Raw genomic sequence first — 26,350 nt, 5'->3', positions numbered from 1 at the left:
CCAATGACCGTGGACAGGATAGAACAAACCTCAGAGACAAGGGGCGACAGTAGCAGCAGTCCTTCGGCGTCCCTTTTGCAGCAGTTCCAACAACCGCCCCTACCGCCGGTCCAAGTGACCACCAACGGGATCCTCCCATAGGTGGTTGTCTCCAACTGTACACCGCCTGATGGGAGTTGCTCTCCATGGACGCGTGGGTCCTCAACATGGTCAGGAATGGTCTGACCCTAGAGTTCATATCCCTTCCCCCGAGGATCTTTGTTCAGTGTCTCGTTCCCTCATCCCTTCCCAAGAGGGAATGCATGCAGACTGAGATTCAACATCTACAGATAAACGCCATAGAGCCAGTTCCCATAGAGCAAGAAAAAAAGGGGTTCTACTCCATTCTATTCCTTGTCTCCAAAAGCTCCGGGGGGATAGAGGGCCATCTTGGACCTCAAAGCTTTAAATCGACATCTGGCCTACAAGCGTTTCAAGATGCAATCCTTGCAGACAATCCTAGGTTGCATCAGATGGGACGGGTTGACCTTTATACCTGAAGGAAACATACCTGCACATCCCCATCCTCAGGTTTCACAGGAAGTTCCTCAGGTTCCACTACGACGCAGACACTACCAGTATAGGGCTCTGCCGTTCGGCCTATCGTCCGCACCGAGGACTTTCACAAAGATATTGGCAGTTGAAGTGGCCCAACTGCGCTCCCGTCCAATACGGCTACTCTGCTACCTGGACGACATCTTGATTCAATCAGCGTCCACCAACAAAGCCATCAGAGATGTCCAACTCACCATCTCCACTCTACAACATCACGGGTTCTCAGTGAACCGGGAGAAGAGTCAGCTAACGCCGTCCACCCGCATCTTGCATCTCGGTGCGCTGATAGACTCAGACTGTTGCCGAGTGTTCCTGTCACCGGGCCATAGATGCAACCTCACAACCCGCGCACGGGCCGCAAGAGTGAACAAGCTTGCATCCATCGTGTCACTGTCTCAACTTCTGGGACTCATGATTTCTTGCATAAGCATAGTTCCCTGGGCACGTCTGCATGCATGCAAATTACAATGGTTCCTCCGTCCCATCCAGAGGGTGAAGGCCAGCAACTCCCAGGCATGTCAAACTACCCCTGAAGGTGAAACAGTCCCTTCGGTGGTGGGAATCGCGAACAGTGACGAAGGGCTGCTTCTTCAGAGAGCCAGACCAGCTGGCAGTCACGACCGACGCGAGTCTCCAAGGATGGGGCACTCGCTTTCAGGAGCAAATGACTCAAGGCAAGTGGTCGCAGAGAGAGGCAGCACAGAGCACAAACTTGTTAGAGTTACGGGTGGCCAGGCTAGCCTTGCGCCATTTTCGGAGGGACATTGTGGGTCGCCATGTGTTGCTGCTTACAGACAACAGCAATGAAGGCCCACATAAACCGCCAGGGGGGGCACCATGTCCAGGGTCCTCATGCCAGTAATGGAGACGCTGGGGAGGTGGGCCGAACGTCATCTGGCCTCCTTACGAGCAGACCACATCTCGGGAGTGGACAATCTGAGGGCGGAGTGGCTGAGCCAGACAACCATTGACAACACAGAATGGCGTCTTCATCTGGCAACTTTCCATCAGCTCACATTCAAGTTCGGCCTATTGGTGATCGATCTGTTCGCTAATCCAGCCAACTTCTGAGGTTCTTCTCAAGGTACGCCACTCCGCAAGCAGAAGGGACTGATGCCCTGCGCTGCCGCTGGCCAAGAGGCCTCTTGTACGCCTTTCCGCTGCTGCCTCTCATCCTGCAGGTCATCCAGAAGATTCTAGCAGAGGAAGTGGAAGTTCTCCTCGTAGCACCTCACTGGCCCAGGAGATCCTGGTACGCGGACCTTGTCAACCTCTCCAGTTGCAGACCATGGAGGATACCTCAGGAGCTACTCTCTCTCAGCCAGGGGGCCATAGTGCATCCGGATCCCAGCTGGCTCCAGTTGGCCGTCTGGCATTTGAGGGGGAACTCCTGAGGAAAGACAATCTTTCTGACAAGGTCATTCGTACCATACAAGCATCGCGTCGACCCTCCACAACTCGGATTTATGATGCCACCTGGGCCACCTTCGCTACTGGTGCCGGACTCCTGACATCGTCACAGTCTCAGCTACCCTTCTGCAGTTGCTAGAATTCTTACAGGAGGGGTTGGACAAGGGTTTGTCCCCCAACACCCTTTGCCGTCAAGTTCCTACCCTGTCAACCATCTTAACTAGACATTCTTCAGTGTCCTTGGGGCAGCATCCTCAGGTGAAAAGCTTCTTCAAGGGGCCTTCCAACCTACATCCACCCACTGTTCACAGGTTTCCCACATGGGACCTCCCCCTTGTTCTGAGGGCCCTGACCAAGACTCCATTTGAGCCGATAGGTTCTATCGGCCTTCGGCATATGACTTTGAAAACGGTCTTTCTTATTGCTATTCGTCGGCCAGGAGGGTGTGAGAGCTGGCAGTTCTCTCGATTCGTGAAGATTTGTGTATCTTTCATGCTGACCGTATTACCCTCCGTTTAGATCTGGCCTTTCTGCCGAAAATTAACTCAATGATTCACAGAACTCAAGAGGTGGTACTCCCTAACTTCTGCCCTCACCCTTAGCATCCCAAGGAATGAACATGGCACAAGCTAGACGTTCGGAGGATGGTTCGCAGATACATCAAGAGGATGGAGGGTTTTCGCTACTCTGAATCACTTTCATTTCCTCTCAGTCAGGCACTATGGGACGGAAAGTTTCCCCTTCTACTATCAGTCGTTGGCTGAGGGCTTGCATTAAGTTCGCCTACCAGCTGCAGGGCAGGGCAGTACCACCTAGAATCACGGCTCATTCTACTAAGAGTGCCGCCACCACGGCCGCGTGAATGACGCAGGCTCCCGTGGAGGAAATTTGTAGGGCGGCCACATGGTCACCTCCAACCTTATTCATTAAACATTATTGCATTGACTCCTACGCTGCAGCTGAGGCTTCTTTTGGGAGGAGGGTGTTACAGCGGGTTGTAGCAGCTCCACACACCCTGGATGTTTCTGTTTCCCTCCATGGGACCTCATAGCTTGGGTATGTCCATGCTTGGACTCTTCAAGCAGCGCACAGGAGAATGACCGTTGGCTTACCTGAATGGTCGTTCTCCGGGCGCTGTGGGAGAGTCCAACCCTATCCTGGGGTTAATTTCCTCGCATCAGGCTTCATGGAGCAAAGACATTGTTGACAAGTCCGAAGGAGACACTGTGCACACGTCCATCACAGACCAATGCCTTTGTTTTTGAACTAATCCTCAATGAGGAGAGGAGGCGTGGCTAAGAAAATCAACTCAATCCTTAGGCGAATAGACTGAATTTAACCCATGTTTGGACTCTCCCTCAGCGCCCAGAGAACGACCGTTCAGGTAAGCGTCTCACTTGAGTGAGCTAGGTATTTCTAGCCCATCAAAGGATTAGGGGAACATGGTAACTATCTTTCAGTACTTGGGGAGGGGGGGCTGTCACAAAAAAGAGGGGTTAGACTTATTATTTAAGACACCAGTGAGCAGGACAAGAAGTAATGGGTTGAAGTTTGTTAAAAAGAGATCCAACCTAGAAGTAAGGAGAAATTTTCTGACAGAATAATTAATCAGTGGAACAGGTTACCTCATAGGTTTGTGAGTGCTCCATCACTGGAGGTATTCAAAAATGGACTGCACAACCATTTGTCTGGTATGGTATAAGACTTCTGCCTTCAGCAAGGGGGTTGGATTAGAGGGACCTCCGAGGTCCCTTCCAGCTCTGTAATTCTATGATGTAGCTTTAACATATGTATTAATACTATACATATTTCTTAGGTAGAATATATATACAGTATATTATGCATTTTACCCCCTGTTTTCACTGGTAGACTGTACATTTAATACTTAAATGAGTATTCCCCTCCCCCCAATGATTCATATTATACATACAGAGGTTTGATCTCGATCAGCAGGGGAAGGTAAATAAAATGCCAAACTAGTGTAAAGCTAGTAACTTAAAATTGAGATTCAGCTACACTTAAAATTCAGCTCTAGTAGGAAACGCAGTAGTAACTTTAGTAAGCTTTAGTGGCATTTGTTCACACTGCTGTTCTGGGATATAAAATTTAATTGGGGACAGGAATAGAAGAATGTCAAGCTTGTGGTCAGCCAAGAATTCCAACTCTGTTTTAGGGGAAAGTTTTCTGAGGAACCTAGGTTAATAGATCATCCTGAAAATGGAGAATTATTCATGTTTTAAGTCCTACTTAATTAAAATATCCATGTTTTAAGATATACATAATTAAAATAGCTGTGACTTTTATTTATAATCCAATGCAAACTTGATGCCATACTAGATTTATTCCAAAGAATAAATAAAATATTTACAATAATTTAGTAAAAGAATAAAAATGAATGCAGGACTGATTCGTTTTATTCGATATGTACTACAAAGTCAAAATAACTTGAAACAAACTAGATTTTACCATTAATTATTTCTATCATGTATGAAAGAACTTTTTAAAAGGTATATAAATATATAAAATATATGAACAAATTATTTTTATTATATATTGAAAATATTGATAATTTTTATTTTGATTGAGGCAACTTGTCATTGAACTTTCAGTTCTGTTTAGAACTATTCATTCTTGAACATAAAACATAGTGAACATTTTCTAGCAGCATCTTGCTGCAGTTACTTTAGGAAATAGATGCTTATTTTATCTACATTGCAACTATCAGGCAGGCAGTAAAGAGTCTATCCCATCTGGAATATCCAAGCAATTTTTTTTTGCCCTGATGGAAGGGGAATAAAAGTAAATATATAAAAGAGATATCATTTTTTTAAAAAGTAGCTATTAAAATAATGCAAAAAAAAGAACAAAAAATTAAATTTGTGTGCAAAGTTTAAATTGCTAACTATGTGTTGTTTCCTCTTGTGTTACAATATGCATTTTTTCTGCTATTATAAGGGAGACATCACATTGCACACATTTCTGTGGAGGCAACTGGTAGCACTGCAGCAAGCATCGCCAATAATCTCACTCTAAAAGCTTTCTAGTGCAGCTGACATTTTTAGACTGTATTTGAGAGCTAATACGATTCCTCTAGGAGCATTTGTTGTGTAAATAAAAATCTTGGCATTCATTTTTCCAAAAATGTGGATAGTTAAAAGAAAAATTATGCATTAGGCAGGTTCAACAAACATACAATATATTTTGCTTATGTAAAGACAAGTAAAGCCTGTTCTCAAGATGGCTGACCTAGAAGTGTTCTTCTACTGTTTTGATAAATAAGCAGCTAAGCTGAGGAGGAAGCTCGTTTTATGGGTGTCAAGCTGTCTCCAGGTAAGTAAAGTAGTTTCATAATCTTTTAAAATATATTTATACATTTTAATTAATAGCTTAATTTAATTATAGTTTCAAGATTTAAAAAGCTGATTAGGTTATATGGCAGTATATTTGAGGGTTTAGGATTGTTGGAGATAGCCACAAATTGATTATTTAATGGAGTAATTTACATAGTTGTATCTCTGATGAGATTTGTGAGCATGTTTAGTGATTCTCATAAAAAAGAGTTTGGCTTTAGTTTTATCCCATATTTTTATCGCTAAATATAATTGCAGTTTCAAAATAAGTAACAGAAACAGTGATGAGTTTTTTATTTTTCATTTTGTTTTATGTCTGATAGTATTAAATTTATCTAATTAGATTTTCAGACATTATTTGAAAAAGTGATCGATTTCCTCACATACCAGGAAGCATTTGCTTAATCTCTAGATTGCAAAATCCTATGACATTGGAGATTTACTCTAAAGTTTCTAGCCCTCAAGTATGCATTAGTGCATTTTGGAACTACAGTGACACATTCCTAATAGAATAAAAACCAAATAAAGAATTTTAGTTTAAAACCAATCATCAGCATTTTAGAGGTTTTTTTTGCCTATGTCCAATTAAAAACACATCAATTATATAGTTTAGATAAGTGAATGGAAATAAGTTTTAAACCTTTCATATTGTACAAAATATTTGGAATAGTTTCTATAGCATTGTCTTTTTCAGTGTTTAACAAAAACATTTGTTCATTATTTCTAGAGTTTAATTCTATGACATGTTTGGAAAACAGCATTCATTGAACAAGAATAATGATAGTGGCAGCACTGTAGAAGAGTAACAGGAGACGCTTAAAACTGCATGTGACCAAAGAGAGAAATGTTTTCATCTCATTATTCTAATTTACCTTTGACAGAAGTCTACGTCATGAATATATCTAAAATTACAGATTGAAACTTTGAATAATTTAAAAAACATATTTAAGATTTTTTTATTATTTTAAAAGTAAAATGTATTAATCTATAATAGTTGTGTGTGTGTGTGTAGAATAACTGGGACTGCTAAAAGAAAACCAAAATGTTAAAAAAATGGATGTTTATAAAATTCTGAATTCTAAATCTTAAAAAAATCTGGTAGATTTCCCTTGGTGTTGAAAACTTGATAAAACTTCACTAAGGAGACCTCACTATTAATCTATTAGTTTATCCATTTTTCATAATAACGAAGCTTGAAATGGTACAAAGTTTATCAATATTACATAACTAAACAATTCATTTGTAAATCAAAATCTTAAGGTTATCGAATATTATAATTAAGCAACCCACCAATTATTTAATTAGTGGCCTTAGCGAGAAACGTTAGAACTCAGATGGTCTTATATTTTAATATCCGCCTTGTACATTGTAATCAGAGTCTGGCCAGACTAGTTAGAGAAGCAGAGACTAGGTCTTGCTGGTCCCAGCTAAATGATTATTGCTCCATAATTTGTTTGCATAGTTCAGAAAAATATTATTACAAATAACCACAGACCAGATCTAAATATGCAAACCTTTGGAGCAGACTCTTAAACATGATGTCATGGTTTAGGCCAGCTAGATGTAGAAATAAGATAATATTTTGCTTCTCAATTATATTGCTACTGTCAATATAGACTTGGAATTCTATTTCTCTTTATTGACAAATAAAACGAAGTTCCACTTGAGTCCATTAGAGTAACCCCTGGCTTTCCTTTACAGCTGGGATTTTCTTCCCTTGTCACCATCTCAGAATGGACATGTAGCCCAGTTTTGTATAACTTTTATCTTAATACTGCTTATCTGTGGTCATATTCACATCTATGTATACATACCTCTTGGTTCAAATTGCACGACCAATTTGTTGAAGAAAGAACAAGAAGCATCAGTCAGGACCAATTGCAATTGTATAGTAAGTTGCAAGCAAAACAAAAAAAGGGCTAACCTTTTTTCCATTGGTTTGAATGCTGAAAACTAAGCATTTATAAAGAGAGTGGGATTTCATTTATTACAATATGTTATATCAACAGAAAGAATAAATCTAGACGGTGGGTTTTAAAACTTATGAACGACAGTATTAATAACCAGGAAGGAAAACCCATTGTTATTGGGCTCAGTCATTGTTTTCTAAGCATTCTGTTTCCATGGATTCACTTATTCACTTCTATGCAAATTTTTCTTCAAACGTCTCAATGTACAGGGCCATGCACAGTAGGGGAAAAAGTCTGAGAGTTTTACCACACAGTACTGATATGAGCTACACTAAGGGAAATTTGTTCTTGTCTTAATGTTTCTCCATATTATGATTATAGATGATGTCATCTCACTAGAAATGGTGTTTCAATAACTGCTTCCATTTCCAAAAGGTTTTTCAAGAACAAAAGCCTACGAATAACAAGGATTGAATCAAATTGGCTAATTACGTTTAAAATGTTATATTCTCACACTTAGTGAAAGAGTGAAAATCTTTGTGCAGCATGCCAAATCCTGATGCCTTAACCATTGTCAACTGTTCCTCCATCATGAAATGTTCTAAATGACTAGTAGTAGGAACCATTTCTAACAATAATGAAAATTTTAAATAACAGTTACTTACTGGTTTCCAATTCCAGTTTGATAATCAAAAATTTGGTAACCACTTCAAATCTGCTCTACACCTCTACGGATAGAAGTGTTCAAGTTAGGATTTAAGATGCAGTGCATAACTTCGTGTTAATTAACATTTAATGCTTTATTGTATTATGCAAATGCCTCTTTGGTAAGTCCAGTGTGGTGCTTGATATAATTCTTCTTATATTGAGCCAAGTTGTTTATCTTAGTACTGGCGTGCATACCAGCAGTCACCTTTTCAAGATATCAAGTAGAAACAAATAATTTCCAGTACTATTAAGAGATATCGTTTTACTACAGATGTTGGGATTGAGATTTTAGTCATGTGAAACATGGGTGCTATTGTTGAGTACTAATTGCCTTTATTTAAGTGGAGAGAGGTTGTGTTTAACCACCATGTTTCCCGTTCTCCAGGTATCAATGTTATTGAACTTGCTGTTCAGATAAAAAGTCAATTTGCTATATATACCTATTTGATTATTAAATAACTGTTTACATTACGTTTTTTAAGTGAAGCTCATTTTGCTTGACTTAAATTTGTATGTGCTTAGGTAACAATTTAAAACGAGTAGAAATACTTTTAATCTGAAGTACAATGATTTGTTAATACTTTTTAAACATGGAAGGAGAAACTCTGCTTTGAGGTACGAATGATTATGCATCATGGAAGGCAAGAGTCTCTTTCTACTTAGGTTTCTCAAAAGCATTGGGCTTTTATTAAATGAAAAAATGGGCAATTTTTCAGATGTTTAATATTTTATTTGAACCTGTGAAATGCTTCCCTATGAAATTATAAGTAGGTATATATATTCTTAGCATATGTACATAGAGTTTAATGGTGAATGAAAACAGAATAATCATATTTTTAAATTTTTTATAGTTGAATTTAACTGTATTTCTAAATATAGAGCTATATTTCCTGTCTTTATGACTAAAAAGAAATGATGGGCAAAACCTGTCATGTGTTCTAGGCATAAAGAAAACTGCATGAAAATTTGTTACATGCTTAACTCATATGTGCTAATTTGGCTCTTGTGGGAGAGCATAATAGTTTAACTTTGTTATGAAAAGCACTCCATTGTGCATAAGGATAGAGGCAGGAAGATTTCATGAAGCTCTGCTGATTTCACAGAGTAGTGCTAATGCTTAGGAGGTGTGCTATTTTTAGCCTTGTTGCCAGGCAGATCTTTTCCTGCTTCCTGCTGATTCTCAGCCTCTAGTACTGCTGGGCTTGTACAAACCAGTCTTTAGTTGCCAACCAATGGAATTGCACTAATATTCAGTAATTTGTCTGACATCAAGACTTGTTATATCTTGTTTATGTATAGTTTCTCTTATTAGGCTTGCTGATAATATGGCAGCATGGCATCAGGGGCTTCTTGTTAGGACATGTTTTTATATAATCATTTTAAAATGGCAGTTAAATGCCGAAAGGTAAATCTGTAGGTTAATTGGGTCCATAATAAGGGGAGGTAAATCCGTACTGTAACCAAATTTTGATTTGTGAAGTCTTCCAAAATTGAACTGTATCTGTTTGATCCACATTTAATATTTTGTACAGTGCTTGGTATAAGCCAGTATTGTTTGTGGTTTTGTACATACAGATGTATTTCATTTCTGTCAATGAAATCATCTCAAAAAATGGACAACAGTTTTCTGGAAAATCAATAGAAACAATTTAGGTTTAAAGATGTGTCTTGTAATATAATGTATCATTGCTTTCTAGAGATTTATAAATGCTACTTTTTAATACTGAAATTTTGAATTTTGATGTATTTCTATGTAATTTCCCTTGTGTTTCCAGAGGGTGACACTTGGTGGCATAAAAAGGTAAGATATCAGATCTAATTATAAAGTTACACATAAGAGCAGCTGAAATGTAAAATATGCATAGTTTTGCATTTTGCTTTTGGTAGGCTTATTTATTGTCACCCTAGTTAAAAACAAATGCTATATAACTTTTAGTATCAAATATTTATTTGCTGCTTTAAAATAGGTTTCTTAATGGAGGCACAGTGAGAGACCATTGTCAAATTTTCCTGTTATACTTGGGCAAGCCTTCAACAGCAGCAAAATTTGGAACAAGTTTTGAGAGAAGTCTAAATCATTCACAAGAAATCTATTTCTTTTGGCTTTATTCATGAGAGAGATTGCATGTAGTCATTTATCATTTTAGGAAATTGTATTACAAATTTAAGAACTCATGCTTTGATTACTATACTAACACAGGTTCCCATAATGCTACCCTGAAGGCTATTTATCATTTTTATAAAACTAAAGGAATGCTTATGCGACCAAGCAAATGTTCTGCTGAGATGGTGATTTATTTAAAATCCAAATATGGGAAATCCAAACTATAGGAAAAACACAAAGATGGTTAGCAAAATAAAAATATAAGTTGAAAAAGTATTTGAAAGAATATGCCAATAATAACAATAGCAATAAACCACAATTGTTTAATATAGCACAGTTGATTTGCATAGGCTTTGTAGTAACTTCTAATTGTGTATTAGCGCTTTAGCAATTATCTAAACGATTTTATGGTTTTATGGTAGTTGCTTGGAAACTAATACAGAATGCAGGTAGTTTATTTTTGTGTTGTTTGAAGGAAATGTATACTATTTGAAATAAAAAAATTCAGAACTAGGTTAAATACTCAATTTTATAAACTGTTATATGGAAACTTCAACAATTTCCAATCTTACTGCTACAATTACCGTTAACATTATATATTGAAGAAGGATATTTCAAAATACTGCAAAAGATTGTACATTTTATAAATATTCAGCAATTTGTCTAAATGTTCAGTTTTATTTGATTTTCTTGTTGCTGGGCAGAACTGAGATTTCATCATCTTAACTCGTGGGTCAGGATTAGCATTCTCGAGCCAATAGGATAAGATAAAACTTTTACAGGAAACGGCTTGGTAACAACAAAGCACAGCTGCCAATTTTTTCCTGTCTGATAAGTCACAGAAATTTGTGAGTACAGCTAGCTCCCTCTTGAGTATGCTTCTGATACTGCAGGAGTTAAAAAAATAGAAGGAATACTAATGCTGTTCTTACTTATCATTATTCCTCCTGATTTATGCTCAATCTAAGTGGCAGCCATTATACAAACTAATTCTTGAAGTCTTATTCACGACTTACAGTTCTTATTTTTTTCTTAATAAAATGGGGAACTAAAATAATGTAAGCACTGCCTTTTAATACAGATATACAGTAATTCAGCTTGTGTGGAAGATAATGTATTTTTTTTAAGTGTAGAATTTTTGTTAATTTGCTGAGGGCATAAATTAGCAGGTATTTATTAAGACACTTGAGCACTCCAGCAAATACTTTAAAGAAAGAAGAAATGCAATCTTAACCAAAAGTAACATGAAAATGTATGAAAATTGCCTGTTATTTCAAAACATCCATGTGTATTCTTGACATAGCAAAGCAGAATTCATTATACAAGTGTGCATTTGCATTTTGACAGACTGTTGAGCAATGTCTGACCCTGTTTTAGAACAGGAGTCTATAGTCCATCTAGAACATGGTACCAACACCAAGGATTTCCTAATTAACTTGCAGGCAACACTTATGCAAAACTGCTTAACAGTGAACATTATTTGCTTGTATAATTTTTTTTCGAAACTGGGTTATGTTTGCTGGAGAAACACTTTGCTTTTGAAACTAATAGAAATGTCCTGGAATGTTTGTAACACGTATGGAACTGTCTTGAGTCTCATACAGTATATTGTCTTTTTGTAATCTCTGTCTCCTCTCTTGCCATGTAAAATACATTTGAGCTGGAAAGTGATTGGTTAACCTTTTAAACTACTAATATTACTTCATAAGTATGGGTTGATTCATAGCAGCTATTCAAATACCTAACTTTGTTGACATGTAGCAATGAACTTGCTTTTCAAAAAAAAATATTAAGAAAGAGAAGGAAAAGTTCCTAATTATGAAGGCAAGGATACTTTGGACCATCACTTAGAAACTACTCGCACTGAAAACTACATCAGTATTGACAGAACAATTCATCAAGTAAAAGTGACAGTGATTTAAATAATTTCTTCTGGTAGATGACATAAATGTTTAATATTTATGAAATGAATTGTATTATGCATAGGAAAATATTGTATATAAGCTTTTGCAAAACTAAGCAAGATTTACTGTATTTTTCGATGTATAAGTTGCACTCCCCCCCAAAAAAATGGGTTGAAATATCTGTGTGTCTTATAGAGTGAGTGTTGCCAAAGCCCCACCTACCCGCCAGCCCCCACCCTTTGGCGTTTGCCTCTCAGCAGCTTGCCTCTTTACAGCAAACAGCCTGGTCAGTTTCAGCACTGCCTGCTTTAGCCCGAGCAGCTGATTGGCGGTTGTATCTGCCTCCCGGAATACTGCCTATCAGCTGTTCCAGGCTGCAGGAATCATTGCCGCTGCCACCTATCAGCATGCACCATTTTTGGCCTCCACACCTCCCATTTTCAGTCTGTTCCAGGCGCCATGGTGGTGGCGATGGGTGGCAGCAATCCCAGCAGCCTGGAACAGATGATAGGCGGTATTCTTTAGCTGCTATGCTAAATCAGGAGTGCTGAAGCTGTCATATAGTTCTGAACTGTAGAACTTTAAAAAGCAAAAATAAGGCTGTTGAATTTCAGAAATTGTTTCTTCTTGGTAAGACATATCTCTTAATATTTGTAGGTGTTAATACTGAAAAGGTTCCCAGTTAGACATTGCTACTGGAGAAGGCACAGGTAGATCTCATTAAACAGCTGCCCTATTTAGCAACTATTTGAAGTTATGACAGCACTGAGAAAGTAACTTTACAATCAGTCACATTTATTACCATACAATCATGTGGTGCCATTTGCATATTTTCACAGCTTCCAACAAGCAGAATCCATGGAGAATCTGGCAGTAAAATCACAAATTTGCTTAACAATTGCAGCCGAAGTGAAGTTTTAAATCCATCGCAGTCATGTGATGTCTCACTTAACTGCAATGCTTATCTACAGTTGCTGATCCTAATTGTGGTCGTTAAGCAAGGATTGCCTGTAATCTCTACCAATTTTTACAGACTTGCTATCTCAATTGAACTAGAAAGATGACAATTTATGTAATGTGATTTCAATATGGTGCCATCAATACTTTATCTTCATGATCAAGTTTTAAAAACTTCCTGAAATAAGGAGATTCTGTGCCACAAAAGGTCCAGTGACAGTCATTGTTAAATCATCTCCCCAATGATTTTGAAAAAAAAAAAAAACCTGTCTTAATGTTAGATTTTTACTGATGAATTTTCCTTGTTTTTCTTTTTTATCCTAAAATTACTTTTAAGCATCAAGATGGAAAACAGTGAAGAACCTCAAAAAAAAGTTTTTAAGGCCCGTAAAACCATGCGAGCAAGTGACAGACAACAGCTTGAAAGTGTATATAAAGTAAAAGAAGATTTTTTGAAAACTGCTGACCTGAAACTGTTAAATGGAAAACATGAAAATGGGGATTCAGATATCAGTTCTCCTTTATTAAATTCTGACTGCATTGAGGGAAGAGAGGTGAATGGCCTAGAAGATGTATGTCTTGATCCTGAAGACAATAAAGTAGAATCTGATGAAATCACTGATGTCAAAAGTCCAGATAACAAGGACAACCAGCATGGTGACTTAACAGAAAAATTTGAAGCTGTTTCTCCTGAAAACATTGTTTCTGAGCAACATCATGAAAATAGTAGCCCGCCTTTGAGTCCTGGATCTGAAAATCAAGTACTTGAATGTAATAAAGATAGTGACATCCGGGAACAGATCACTATAAAAGAGGACCTGAATTATAAAGATCTCTGTGTACCTGATAATTTGGATCAGAAATCCTCATCAAGTCATACTGAAGAAGAAAGTAACATTAATGACCAAATAGAAGAACCAGCAGAAACAAATGAGTTGGCTATTACTCCTGAACTGTCTATGGAGGAAAAAAATAATGCAGAGGAAACTGTTGTAAAAGAGGATGTTGAGGAGGAAGCAATATCTAGTAGTTTGAATACAGCTGAAGGTTCAAAGAATGAAATCAAATCTGCAGATGTTGTAGAGACTATGGCTCAAAAAACTGTAGAAGAACCACCAACTGAGAATATGTTGGGAAGTGCAGCTAGAATGGAAACAGATGAAATCATTCCAATTTTAGAAAAGCTGGCCCCAGCAAATGCATTGAATTGTTTCTCTCAACCCACCTTGCTTCCTGTAGAGACTCCTAGCTTATGTTCAGAAGAAAAGGTAGCAAATTCTTTAAATTCTCCATCTAAACATGAAAGCAATGAAAGTTTGCCCAAAGAAGCTTTCTTGGTTCTTTCTGATGAAGAAGAAGTTTGTTGTGAAAAAGAAGCTGTAGTATTAATACCAAAACATGAAAATCCTCCAGGTGAGTGGCATCTTTTCTTTCTTCTCCATTTTAAATTATCGTTTGAAACAACTCAATTTTGGAACTTAGATGCAGGAAAATAATTGCCTTATCTGTGAAATAATAAATTAGTTACATTAAATGTAGAACAAGCGTTAATTGTATCCGATGTTTCAAAGTCACAATATCAACATCATTTTACTGTTTAAAAATTAAAACATAAGAATAATACTGTACAATAATCATACAAATAGTAAACTACTCAATCCTTCAAAACCTACTTTTCAATAATAACAACCATCAAACAGCAACATCTGCCTATCCCAGATCCTTAGGAAGGACTCAATAGGTGGGTAAAGATACCAATCAATGGTAAACATCTTGCTGACTTGCGACCGACCGTAATTTTTAAAATTCATGTGCCACCCAACTCCCAGCAACCCTAGAATACCAAATCAAATCAAATAAACCATATCTACAGAAAATGCAGCAAAAATTATTCTAGAGGCACTTGACATGCTGTTGATATCTACTTATGATGACTGAATTTTATTTTTACATTTTCAGTACTGTACTCAGACTAGATTTAATTTTGTTGCTGTGTATAAGATCAAACTGCATTAGTAGGATAATTGGATAAGTTGATATTAACTGCTCAATTTTTACTTGTTTTTCTACTTTGCTTATCAATCTGTTTTGATATTGAAATTTATTCTCAGGGTTGATTCTCAGCAGTAATATGTTTGTAATAAAAATTACTAATAATGTTTGATTTTATTCAAAAATGGTTTTGTTTGTGAGGATTGGAAAGTACCTTAATAAAAAATAAAATATCAGGGTTGAAGTGTTCCTCAAAAAAACCTTTGTTATACTGGTATCATTTATAAGCATTAAATTCTGTTGAGAAGGATTGAATTCTGAAGAAAATTTTGTCAAAAATAATACAGCATCACCTTCTGGACCTATCTGATTAAATAATACTCAAACCACTACAGAATAATTTCCAAAATTCTTCAAGGTAACAGAAAATAATTAGTTGATCAGTATTTCAAATATAACAGAGAGATTTAGAAAACCATTGTTTGTGTAATTCTAATCTAAATAAAAAAATGCTCAAATTGTTAATTCTATTTCACTTAAAATTTACCGGTGCCTTTGACTCTATTTGAGATGTTCATTGTATTATTTAAATTTTAAATAAAATTTGATTAAAATTTAAATTATGGAACAGTAGAATAAATAAATAAATATCAAACCTTAACTCTAAAAAGCCATACTAGATTTTTAAAAAACCGCAGCCCAAAATATAAATGAAAATACATGTTTAAATTAAAATTTTACTTTAATAATGCTGGTCACTGCTTCTTTAAATATTGTTTCCTATTAAGAATATTATCTATTTGAATAATTTATAGTTTTTTAGATGTAAGTTTCTTAGAGCACATACACCCTTTCTGACACCTATGTGGAGATTGCAGCAGATATTTTTTCTTTGCGCCCTAAGAGAGAAACATTTGCCACTATCTAGGATTAAGAACCTTCCAAGTAGGAGATGAGTCTCTTCACCACTAAGCCACCATGCTGCTCCCACTGCTTCATATTCTATTTATTCAACCTATACGTGGAATACATATTAAAGGAAGTTGAATTACAAAATAATGAGCAGGGGTTTAAAATTGGAAGAAGAAATATCACCGTACTATGCTAATAACAGTACCTTGATAGCTATGTTTTGATAGTAAGTTCAAAACATTCTTAAAGATCCATCTCATTCTGGGCACCCTTTTTTTGAACTATTACCATCTGGCAGACGGTACAGGATAATAAAAACAAGAACAAATAGGCTGCAAAACAGCTTCTATCCCAGGGCAGTAACTATATTGAATTCTACAATATAGTGCAATATTAATGCAATATCGGGTTCAATTTCAATTATATAGAAAGTGAAGGTTCTGTGTTTCTGGTTTTTTTTATAGTTATAATGTACACTGAAGATGGTATTTAATTTCATTGTATGATGTGCAATGACAATAAACTAAACTAAACTAGAAATGGAACTCTAATTATGAAAGTGAAAAGAGCAGAATGAAAAAAAACGGGGCTCCATATCTCCATGTAGAGCAAGTTACAATAGTCCAATCAGAAGATTACCAAGCCATGAGCCTCCCTGTCCAGGAAAGGGTGTAACTGATGCACAATGTGGAGTTTGGCAAAGGTACTCCTTGTCCCAGCTGCCACCTGCTCTTAGAGCAGGTTCTGTGAGTCTTAACAGGTCCCCCAAGTTATACACCAGGTCTGTAAGCAGTAGTGCAACCACATCCATGTCCCAGGATGGAAATAGGATATAAGAGCGCCCATCCATAGTCACTCCATCTTAACAGGGTTCAGTTGAAGTCTGTTCCTTGCCATTCAGACCCCCATATCCTCCAGGCACTGCGAAACGACAATCAGTGCACCACTCACTTCACCTAGGACAGAGATATGTATCCTGACATCACCAACATATTGATGATATCTCAGCCTATTGTGATGGATTATCTCACCCAGCAGTTTCATGTAGCTGTTAAAAAGGAGTGGACAGAGCACCAAGCCCTCCTGCACCCCCCAAAGGAGGGGCCATGAACTGGATCTCTCATTCTCTATTAACAGCAATTGGAGTTGGCCTCTGAAGAAAGAAGTGAACCAGCAAACCCCCCCAAAGGTCACCCTTAAAGGATGCCATAGTCAAACAAGGACAACAAAGATGGATGCACAACCTCCCTCCCATTACTACCAGATATCATCCATGAGTGAAACCAATGCAGTTTCAGAGCCATATCGGGGCCTGAAATCGGATTGAAAAGAGTCCAGATAATGCTTTTTCTCCCCTCTGAGGTCGTATCACCTTCTCAACCAATTTTCCTAAAAAAACAAAGTTGAAGATTACACAAATTGTCCAGCACGGTGGAGTCCAGCGATGGCTTCTTGAACTAGGGGGCACAGCAGTGACTCTTTAAAAGGGATCGGAAACATTCCTTCCAGCAAGGATGAAGTCACCATTGCTTGGACCCATCCACATGACACCCACTGGGTAGTGTTAACCAGCCAGAAGGGGCATGGATCTAATATGCAGGTGGTGATGATTTCACCCTACAGGACTCTGCCCATTCCTCAGGTTGAACAATCCCCATAAAGCTGGATATGTCTGTTCCTTTGGCATCTCCATAGGACCTGCGCCACTCTTGGTTTCATAAGAGCAATCCTGTCTAGGGCTGCAGCAGACTCCCTACTCTAGGCAACCAGTAGGACCTCAGCAGGACCATGTAGCAACAGGTATTTCTCTCAGCTCCCTTTGAAATACATTTGGGACCATCAGTTGCCAGGTGTAGACTAATGGGTTCTCTGGGTTAGAATTGGTTCAGCCTCCCTGCAGAGGGAAACGGTGCAAGAGAACCACACTCACAGGATGTGATCTGACCATGAGAGAGGGGTTAAAGAAAACTCTTCCCTTGCATCTCATTGCCACTGCTCTGACAAGAAAACCAAGTCCTGGATGAGATCACTGTCCTGAGTCAGGCCAAGAATAACCCGGGAGAGGCTCGAGGCTGTCATGGAGACCATGAACTCCTGAGCCACTTTGGAGGTCTATCTCGGAATGGGAAATTGAGGTCCCCAAGAATCATAAAGGGTGTGTGATGAGAGGAGGCAATGGTCCAGTGACTAAGATGCTGGGCTTGTTGGCTGGAAAGATGTCAGCCAGGTTCAAGAACCAAGCACCATGCAATGGGATGAGCTCCCGTTACTTACCCCAGCTCCTGTCACCTAGCAGTTCAAAAGCATGTGGATGCAAATGGAAAAATAGCTACCACTTCAGTGGGAAGGTAATAGCATTCTGTACACCTCAGTATATAGGCATGCTGGATATATTACCGTAAAAGTGTCTTCAAATAATGCTGACTCCCTCAGCTAAGAAAAGAAGATGAGCACTATTCCCTAGAATCAAATACGACTGGATAGGGAAACCTTTACCTTGTATCATAAGTCTGGGGAATTCTACAGACCGCCCTGAAATAGTGTCCAGCAGCTCAGGCAGGAAGTTGCTGGGTAGCAGGGAAGCTAGTACCATAGCAACAATCCCACTTGCTCCTGTGAACTAACTTCAGGAACATCCATAGCAACAATCCCAATTGCACCCATGAAGTAACTTCAGAAACAGAATCTCGCAACTGACAACTTGTGCAACATTAGCAGTTTCTGTATAGCATTTGTTTTGTTGTATGGATCTTGGCTGGAGTCACTAAACCATGTCAATGAAGTGAGCGTTTTCAACTTTACATGAATGAGAATTGAAAAAATAGCATTTTGTTTTGTCAGTAACTTCTTAGTGCAACATACTTATTTGTATTACAAAGTCATCCAAATCAGTTCCTGAATCATCACGCTTCTTTTTCAAACTACAGACATAACTGCCAGAGACAAAAGGACCTGAAATCATTGGTAACCTCACATTGCAATAAACAAGGACATGCATTCAATTTCATAGCTACTAAAATAGTTGGCTGAGCAGTACAAAAATAGCCAGGGAAATGACTGAAGCCTGAAAAATAGATCCCTTTTCAGTCAACAGGAGTACAGATTTACCACCCCCTTATTCATTACTTAGGAGCCAAGGGCACAGCAGCAAAAGGAAACAACAACCAACCATGAACACCCCAATTAACAACTAAAAGCCACACACAACCAGGCACCACATAAATACTATACAGAGTGCACATATTCTGGAGAAAAAGTAGTTCCCTGAGGATGGGCTCCAGCACAAGTCTGAAAGCTTGAAAGGCTAAACCTCTGGTCCTAGTGACCAACACATATTGGATCTTGCATACAACAGACAATTGCACTGAGGATGACAATGAAGATTGTATATAGGTGTATCTGTCTAAACAAATAAGTTCTATTCGGTTAGAATTATGCACACACTAATAAATGAAACTGCTAAGCAATTTTGCCTATTTTGCTTAGCTTCATTAATTATAATGTAATACCATCTGTGTTTTCTTCTAACATGAGAATTATAGCCTGATAAACCCATCTGAAAGTTGTATCTATAAAAGATGGCTTTTAAGGATTGGGGAAGTATAGTGTAGTGGTTAAAGTGTTGGACTTGAAGTGGGGAAACCCAGATTCTGATCCCCCCCCCTTAGCCACAGAGGTTCATGAGTGACTTTGTGCCTATCACTCAGAGCCCAATCTATATCAAAGAGCTGCTGTTGTACACAGTATTATCTATACCACCTTGAGCTACTAAATGAAAGGTGAAATATAAATCTACAAATAATGATCTAATATTCTCTCTCCTGTTTAGACATGCTCTTTTTGATATTTATTTTGTCATCCAATTTGATTTTTTAAAAATATTTATATTTCCTTAACATGAGTTCTTATACTTTTAACTGAACTTCAAAATAATAATATAATACTTTATATTGTGTCCATAGAGATACTAGCTGATCTTGTTTGAGAGATTGGTAATATACTAACTAGTAATATAAAATAGCTTATCTTGATTTTATCATACCATCAGTTATTGTGGTGACCTATCCATTTTCTAGGTAAAACTATAGGTAAGATTCTAGCCTGAAATAAGTACTGTAATCAGGACCTCTGATTACACTACCATCTTAATATATAGGAACCGTGCCAAATATTCCATTAAGGTTATACATTTGCTGCAATATTACCTTGCATATATGGATTCTTGTTAATTGTGACTTGTTTATTGGCCAATTCAGTGTAAACATTCTGAGAGCAGTTTGTACAGGTAGTCCTTGATTTACAACCTTAATTGAACCTAAATTTCTGGCCCTAAGTTGAGTTATTATGTAACCAGACTCAATTTTAAGGTTGTTTTTATAATGGTTACTATAAGAATTGTAGTTTTTAAGTGAATTGCATGGTTAGAAATCTGAATCTGGATTATCTAATAACATGTTTTTTCCAGAAAATAGCAAAAAAATTGCAAAATATAATCACTTTACTGTGATGCTGCAGTCCGGCATGAATGTGAGCTGATTGCCAAGTACCTGAAATGATGAGGTGGGTCTAATGTGGCAGTCGTAACTTTGAGGATGGGTCATGAGTAACTTTTTTTCAGATTGTCCTAACTTTGAATGGTTTGTAAATGACCCGTCATAAGTGAAGGACTACTTGTAATAAAAATATAATGATAAGCCAAACAAACTATTTTTTAAAGGACTGTCTTAAAAACCGGTTATGGAGTCCACTCTCTGAAGAGATGCATTTAGCTTACACTCTTAGAGCAGTGGGTCTCAACCTTCCTAATGCCGCGACCCTTTAATACAGTTCCTCATGTTGTGGTGACGCCCAACTATAAAATTATTTTATGTTTTCCATATTTTTTCAAAAGTATGTATTTTCCGATGGTCTTAGGCGACCCCTGTGAAAGGGTCATTCAACCCCCAAAGGGGTCCCGACCCACAGGCTGAGAACCACTGCTCTTAGAGTATTTAAAAAACTGATTAAATGAATAAATACATTTTGCTAAGTTTTTAATTGTTATTTTAAATTATAATTGATTATAATTGTATTCATCTCCCTCAAGTATTGGAATAAACAGAAATACATAGTGTAAATTAAAAAAATAAAGTTTAAAAAACCAAAGCAATTAAAACAGCCCTAGGGAGAATATTCTCTACATAGGATATTATTTTAGAAGACACTCTTTCCCAAATCATTTACCTTTACATTTTGGTTGAGAAGCTGTAGATGAAGGCTTCTGATTTTCTTACTTTCTTAGATAAATTGGTATATCATCTGGCCCTACAATTGCCATGATGATTATGAAAAACTGTTGTTCTTGTTAAGGTGATCTTAACTTGAGAATTTTAGTCTCCCAAGGCCATACTCTTCAGCATATCTCTGTCAGCTTAGGTAAGAAGATTGTTAAACTATAGCGTACTTAATTTGCCAGGAATGCCCAAATTAAATCAAAACACTCAAATGTTGCAACATTGAAATTGGAGACTAGGAATGAGTTAATTCAACCTCTTCTAAATAGTATGCGGGAGCAATGTCTTTTCCATTGGATAGCTACAAGTAAAGAATTAAGAAGCAAGCAAAAGCGACTCAGCAACTGTGTGACTTAATTGCAAAATAAATAAGAGACCAAAGAACACAGCTAGTCAGAGGATGAAACAACCTGATTTGCTTTTCACAAGTATCAGCCCAAGCATAAAAGTGACAGCTCCATATATGACTACACAAAGTAACAGAATGAGGAAATCCAGCAACAAATCTGTGATGACCCGGGGCACAGCACAGAGACTGGCAGCTGGCAGTTCAAACCGCCCTTTTATTGCTCCAAATTTCCCCAAACGCTCCTACGTTTCTGGCAAGTCCCAGAACAAAATGATCACACACACACCTCAAGTAGCCTCTGGCTGCAAATAGTCCAGCCCAACACTGTGAATACCGCGGCTGCACAGCAAGAAATCCAGCAGGCCAAGTTGAAGAGTCCAGATAGCAAGGGAGCATGGCAAGTAATCCAGAAATCCAAAAAGAATGCAACGACTCTAGGAAAATTTGAACATTGGCACTAAACACTCCAGGAATTCAGCATTTGTTCCCGACAAATGCCCCTTCCCATAGTGTCTCCTTAAGTCTCAGTTCCCAGGTGTGCCTTGTGAAGAGGGGCAGGGTGCACTCCTCCTGGCTCGGTCTGCACTGTTCTTGTCTTCTCTCCACTCTCCATGCTCAGGAATCAGGAGAGGGTGGTCTTTGCTCATCACCTGAGCTCTGTGTCTCATGTTCACTGCTTAGCCTCTCTTGCCCTGCCTACAAGCTGTCCTAATCCTGAAAGGCCCTGGCCTTGCTCCTCCCCATTTTCCTCTGAAGCCAATGAAGCTGCTCCCTTGATCTATAGTTGCAGCTCATCTTCCCCTGCAGATTCAGGCTCAAGGGGGGGGGGGCATGACAAAGTCTATATGTAATATATTAGGACTGAGGACCACTTAGAACAGTTCTTCCTCCATCAGACAAGGCATAGTACCAACAACAGTAACTGTCAGTGACTGCCCAACAACCAGCCAATGTATCAGACAGCACAAACAATGGGTAACCATATCCAGCAAAGAGGGTACAGTAGCAACCAACCTTTCCAGGCCAGAAACAGCATGGATCACCTTTTCTTCTGTTGCCAGAATGGCAGCAGAAAACTGAAATTATGCCCAAACATGATAGCTCCAGCAAATATACCTCTTAATAGGAAAATTTTCAGATCAAAGTCACATGCAAGTTTAAATAGGCTGCTCCAGACAAAAAGAAAGAGTGCAGAAAATCACTCTTTTCCATCCTCCACCTTGACATGTTGCAGAGCAAAAAGAGATTCAAGGAATACAAGAAAAGGATTTGGGAAAGAAGGTGACAACTATCCCAAAAGAACTACAACCAGAAAGAGGGTTCTTAGCCCTAAATATCTACAATCATGAGGAAGATATTTCAAAATTCGTTTGGGATATTGAAAAGAGAGTCATGAGATATACAGTCTGAGTCCTTCCTCATTAAGTTTAGACTGGGAGTGGGCCAGTTTTTGGATGAAAACATCATGCAAACCTTGCCTCCCTTTAAGAGCTTAATGCTGACTCATTCTCAGACATGCTTCGTAAGTCAACAAATCACTCTATTTGGAATTGTATCTTAGCAACCCAACGGCTATTGTCTTTGAAAGAATTACAAGGATGCTTCCTACAGGGAGTGCCATGGATCTCAGTGTTCCCTTCTGGATGTCTTAATTGAAATAATTGAGCAGATGGAGCTGGCCTAGCGATAACATCCCCTACATTAGTGAACTCTAATGTACTTTCCACTCAGGGAGATAAAGTAATGCTTAGCCAATACTTCTAGTATTAATGAAATAAGAATAGTCATAATGTCCAAATTAATTGTCTTTAAAGGAGAGGAGATAGAAGTATTGTTGAAGGAAGAACAGACAGTGTGTTGAAATGAGCACATGAAATATTACTGGTAGCCTGGACTACTATTTCTTCATGATTGTTACAGCTTCATGCTAGAGCCATGATAGCATAGTGATTAGAGTGCAGTGCTACTTCTGTTGACAGCTGGCTGCCTGCAATTTGGCAGTTCGAATCTCACAGGCTCAAGGTTGACTCAGCCTTCCATCCTTCCGAGGTGGGTAAAATGAGGACCCCAAATTGTTGGGGGCAATATGCTGACTCTATAAACCACTTAGAGAGGGCTGGAAAGCACTGTCTTATAAGTCTTATTGCTATTGCTATTCAGCTTTTTTCAGACAAAAACCTAAAGCAAAGCATCAACAAACTAGCCAGAGAAGCAGATCTTTTGGGATGTTTACAGTTTGTAGGCATATTCATGCTTCATGAGTAGTGGAACTGTGGGATCTGTATTCTAAGATCAGAAGATTACTCTGTGTGTTGATTTTGCATTCCAGCTATTCAGTTAAAGCTGCAGTTGTGCTGTACATTAGTTGGTTTGTTTCTTGCAATGAGTTGGTTCTTCTATTTGATATTACAATATTGGCATCTTTTAATGCTTGTGCTAGCTATTTCTTTGGAATAAACTTCAATGTAGGGAATCTTATTCAACCTATTCTCTAAGTGGAGTGTGGTAGATCCCTGCTTTTACAGATGTGATGCATAGTGCTTTTATTGTGCTGCAATTATAACTTTGAACAGTCACTAAATGAATGTTTGTAAGTCAAGCACTACCTGTAAATACCTTTTCAACCCTCATTTTAAATACAAGTATGCTTTGTGGTTTACAGCCCCATTCTGTCAATAGCTTTGAATATCATTTTGTGTGAAGTTTGCATTCCTGGTTAATAGAAATGAAAGCATTGCTCCTCCTCAGAATTGGTAGAAGGCAATAATTCCATACCTTGATCTTTAGAGAGTGATAGCAGTGATGTCTGCTGTTTGCTATTTTGCCCCATCTCCTTTGCCTGCTTATGCAGCAGTTGTCCTAATGTCGCTGGAGCTGGCCATTTGTTGGTACTGCTAAAGCTGGCTCTGGCTCTGGCTGCTCATTGTTGGTCCCCTTTGATCTTTTAAGCTAAACTCACTGACAGATTTCTCAATAACAAATATGCCAGGCTAAGGTTAATGAGTGGCATTTTTAATAGATTGTGGGAATGCTGTTGATGTAATATATCTTGTTTCAAGAGAACAAGTGCAATTTAAGAAAAATACAATGAGGCAGATAGTTAAAAACACCCATGATGCACTACACATGGTATACTTTCTTATCCTACCAGTGAACAGCTACCTGAATAGGACATATATGAGATAGAAGGCTTTAAAATGGCTAGCTTCCAGAGTGCTGAAAGTGAAATGGTAATATACAGGTGAAACTCGAAAAATTAGAATATCGTGAAAAGTTCATTTATTTCAGTAATGCAACTTAAAAGGTGAAACTAATATATGAGATAGACTCATTACATACAAAGCAAGATAGATCAAGCTGTGATTTATCATAATTGTGATGATTATGGCTTACAGCTCATGAAAACCCCAAATCCACATTCTCAGAAAATTAGAATATTGTGAAAAGGTGCAATATTCTAGGCTCAAAGGGTCCCACTCTAATCAGCTAATTAAGCCATAACACCTGCAAAGGGTTACTGAGCCTTTAAGTGGTCTCTCAGTCTGGTTCAGTAGGAATCACAATCATGGGAAAGACTGCTGACCTGACAGTTGTGCAGAAAACCATCATTGACACCCTCCATAAGGAGGGAAAGCCTCAAAAGGTAATTGCAAAAGAAGTTGGATGTTCCCAAAGTACTGTATCAAAGCACATTAATAAAAAGTTATGTGGAAGGGAAAAGTGTGGAAGAAAAAGTGCACAAGCAGCAGGGATGATCGCAGCCTGGAGAGGATTGTCAGGAAAAGGCCATTCAAAAGTGTTGGACTTTCACAAGGAGTGGACTGAGGTTGGAGTCAGTGCATCAAGAGCCACCATACACAGACGGATCCTGGGCATGGGCTTCAAATGTCGTATTCCTCTTGTCAAGCTGCTCCTGAACAACAAACAATGTCAGAAGCATCTTATCTGGATTAAAGAAAAATATACCTAGTCTGTTGCTCAGTGGTCCAAAGTCCTCTTTTCTGATGAGAGCAACGTTTGCATCTCATTTGGAAACCAAGGACCCAGAGTATGGAGGAAGAATGGAGAGGCACACACTGCAAGATGCTTGAAGTCCAGTGTGAAATTTCCACAGTCTGTGTTGATTTAGGGAGCCATATCATCTGCTGGTGTTGGTCCACTGTGCTTCATTAAGTCCAGGATCAACGGAGCCGTCTAGCAGGAGAGTTTGGAGCACTTCATGCTTCCTTCTGCAAACGAGCTTTATGGGGATGCTGACTTCTTTTTCCAGCAGGACTTGGCACCTGCCCACACTGCCAAAAGCACCAAAACCTGGTTCAGTAACCATGGGATTCTTGATTGGACAGCAAACTCGCCTGACCTGAACCCCATAGAGAATCTATGGGGCATTGCAAAGAGAAAGATGAGAGACATGAGAATGAACAATGCAGAAGAGCTGAAGGCCGCTATTGAAGCATCCTGGTCTTCCATAACTCCTCAGCAGTGGAACAGGCTGATAGCTTCCATGCCACGCTGCATTGAGGCAGTAATTGCTGCAAAAGGGGCCCAAACCAAGTACTGAGTACATATGCATGCTTATACTTTTCAGAGATCCGATATTGTTCTATGTACAATCCTTGTTTTATTGATTGCATGTAATATTCTAATTTTCTGAGATTATAGATTTGGGGTTTTCATGAGCTGTAAGCCATAATCATCACAATTATGACAAATCACAGCTTGAACTATCCTGCTTTGCATGTAATGAGTCTATCTCAAATATTAGTTTCACCTTTTAAGTTGCACTACTGAAATAAAAGAACTTTTGCACGATACAATTTTTCGAGTTTCACCTGTATTATGACTATCCACTGAAAATCCGGTGTGTTGTCTTAAGTGGAAGAATCT

The 26,350-nt window shown here is 38.3% G+C and overlaps 1 protein-coding gene across 4 annotated transcripts in view; it reads left to right on the top strand.

Moving 5' to 3' along the window:
• ATF7IP (activating transcription factor 7 interacting protein) overlaps window positions 1-26,350 on the top strand; it is a 108,012-nt gene that overhangs the window by 26,926 nt on the left and 54,736 nt on the right. For 3 of the 4 annotated variants that reach the window (XM_081957697.1, XM_081957700.1, XM_081957699.1), the window contains exon 2: window positions 13,275-14,350. In XM_081957697.1, coding sequence (XP_081813823.1) covers window positions 13,282-14,350 — 1,069 coding nt within the window. In that variant the 5' untranslated portion in view covers window positions 13,275-13,281. Of the gene's footprint in view, window positions 1-9,755; window positions 9,774-13,274; window positions 14,351-26,350 lie in introns of those variants that run through there. The other variant, XM_081957698.1, reaches the window with a different exon arrangement.

The sequence above is a fragment of the Natrix helvetica genome (genome assembly GCF_964273705.1).
Source record: "Natrix helvetica genome assembly, chromosome: 6".
Lineage (NCBI taxonomy): Eukaryota > Metazoa > Chordata > Lepidosauria > Squamata > Natricidae > Natrix > Natrix helvetica.
Note: the sequence above shows the minus strand (reverse complement) of the source record. Positions and strands in the feature narration are given on the sequence as shown.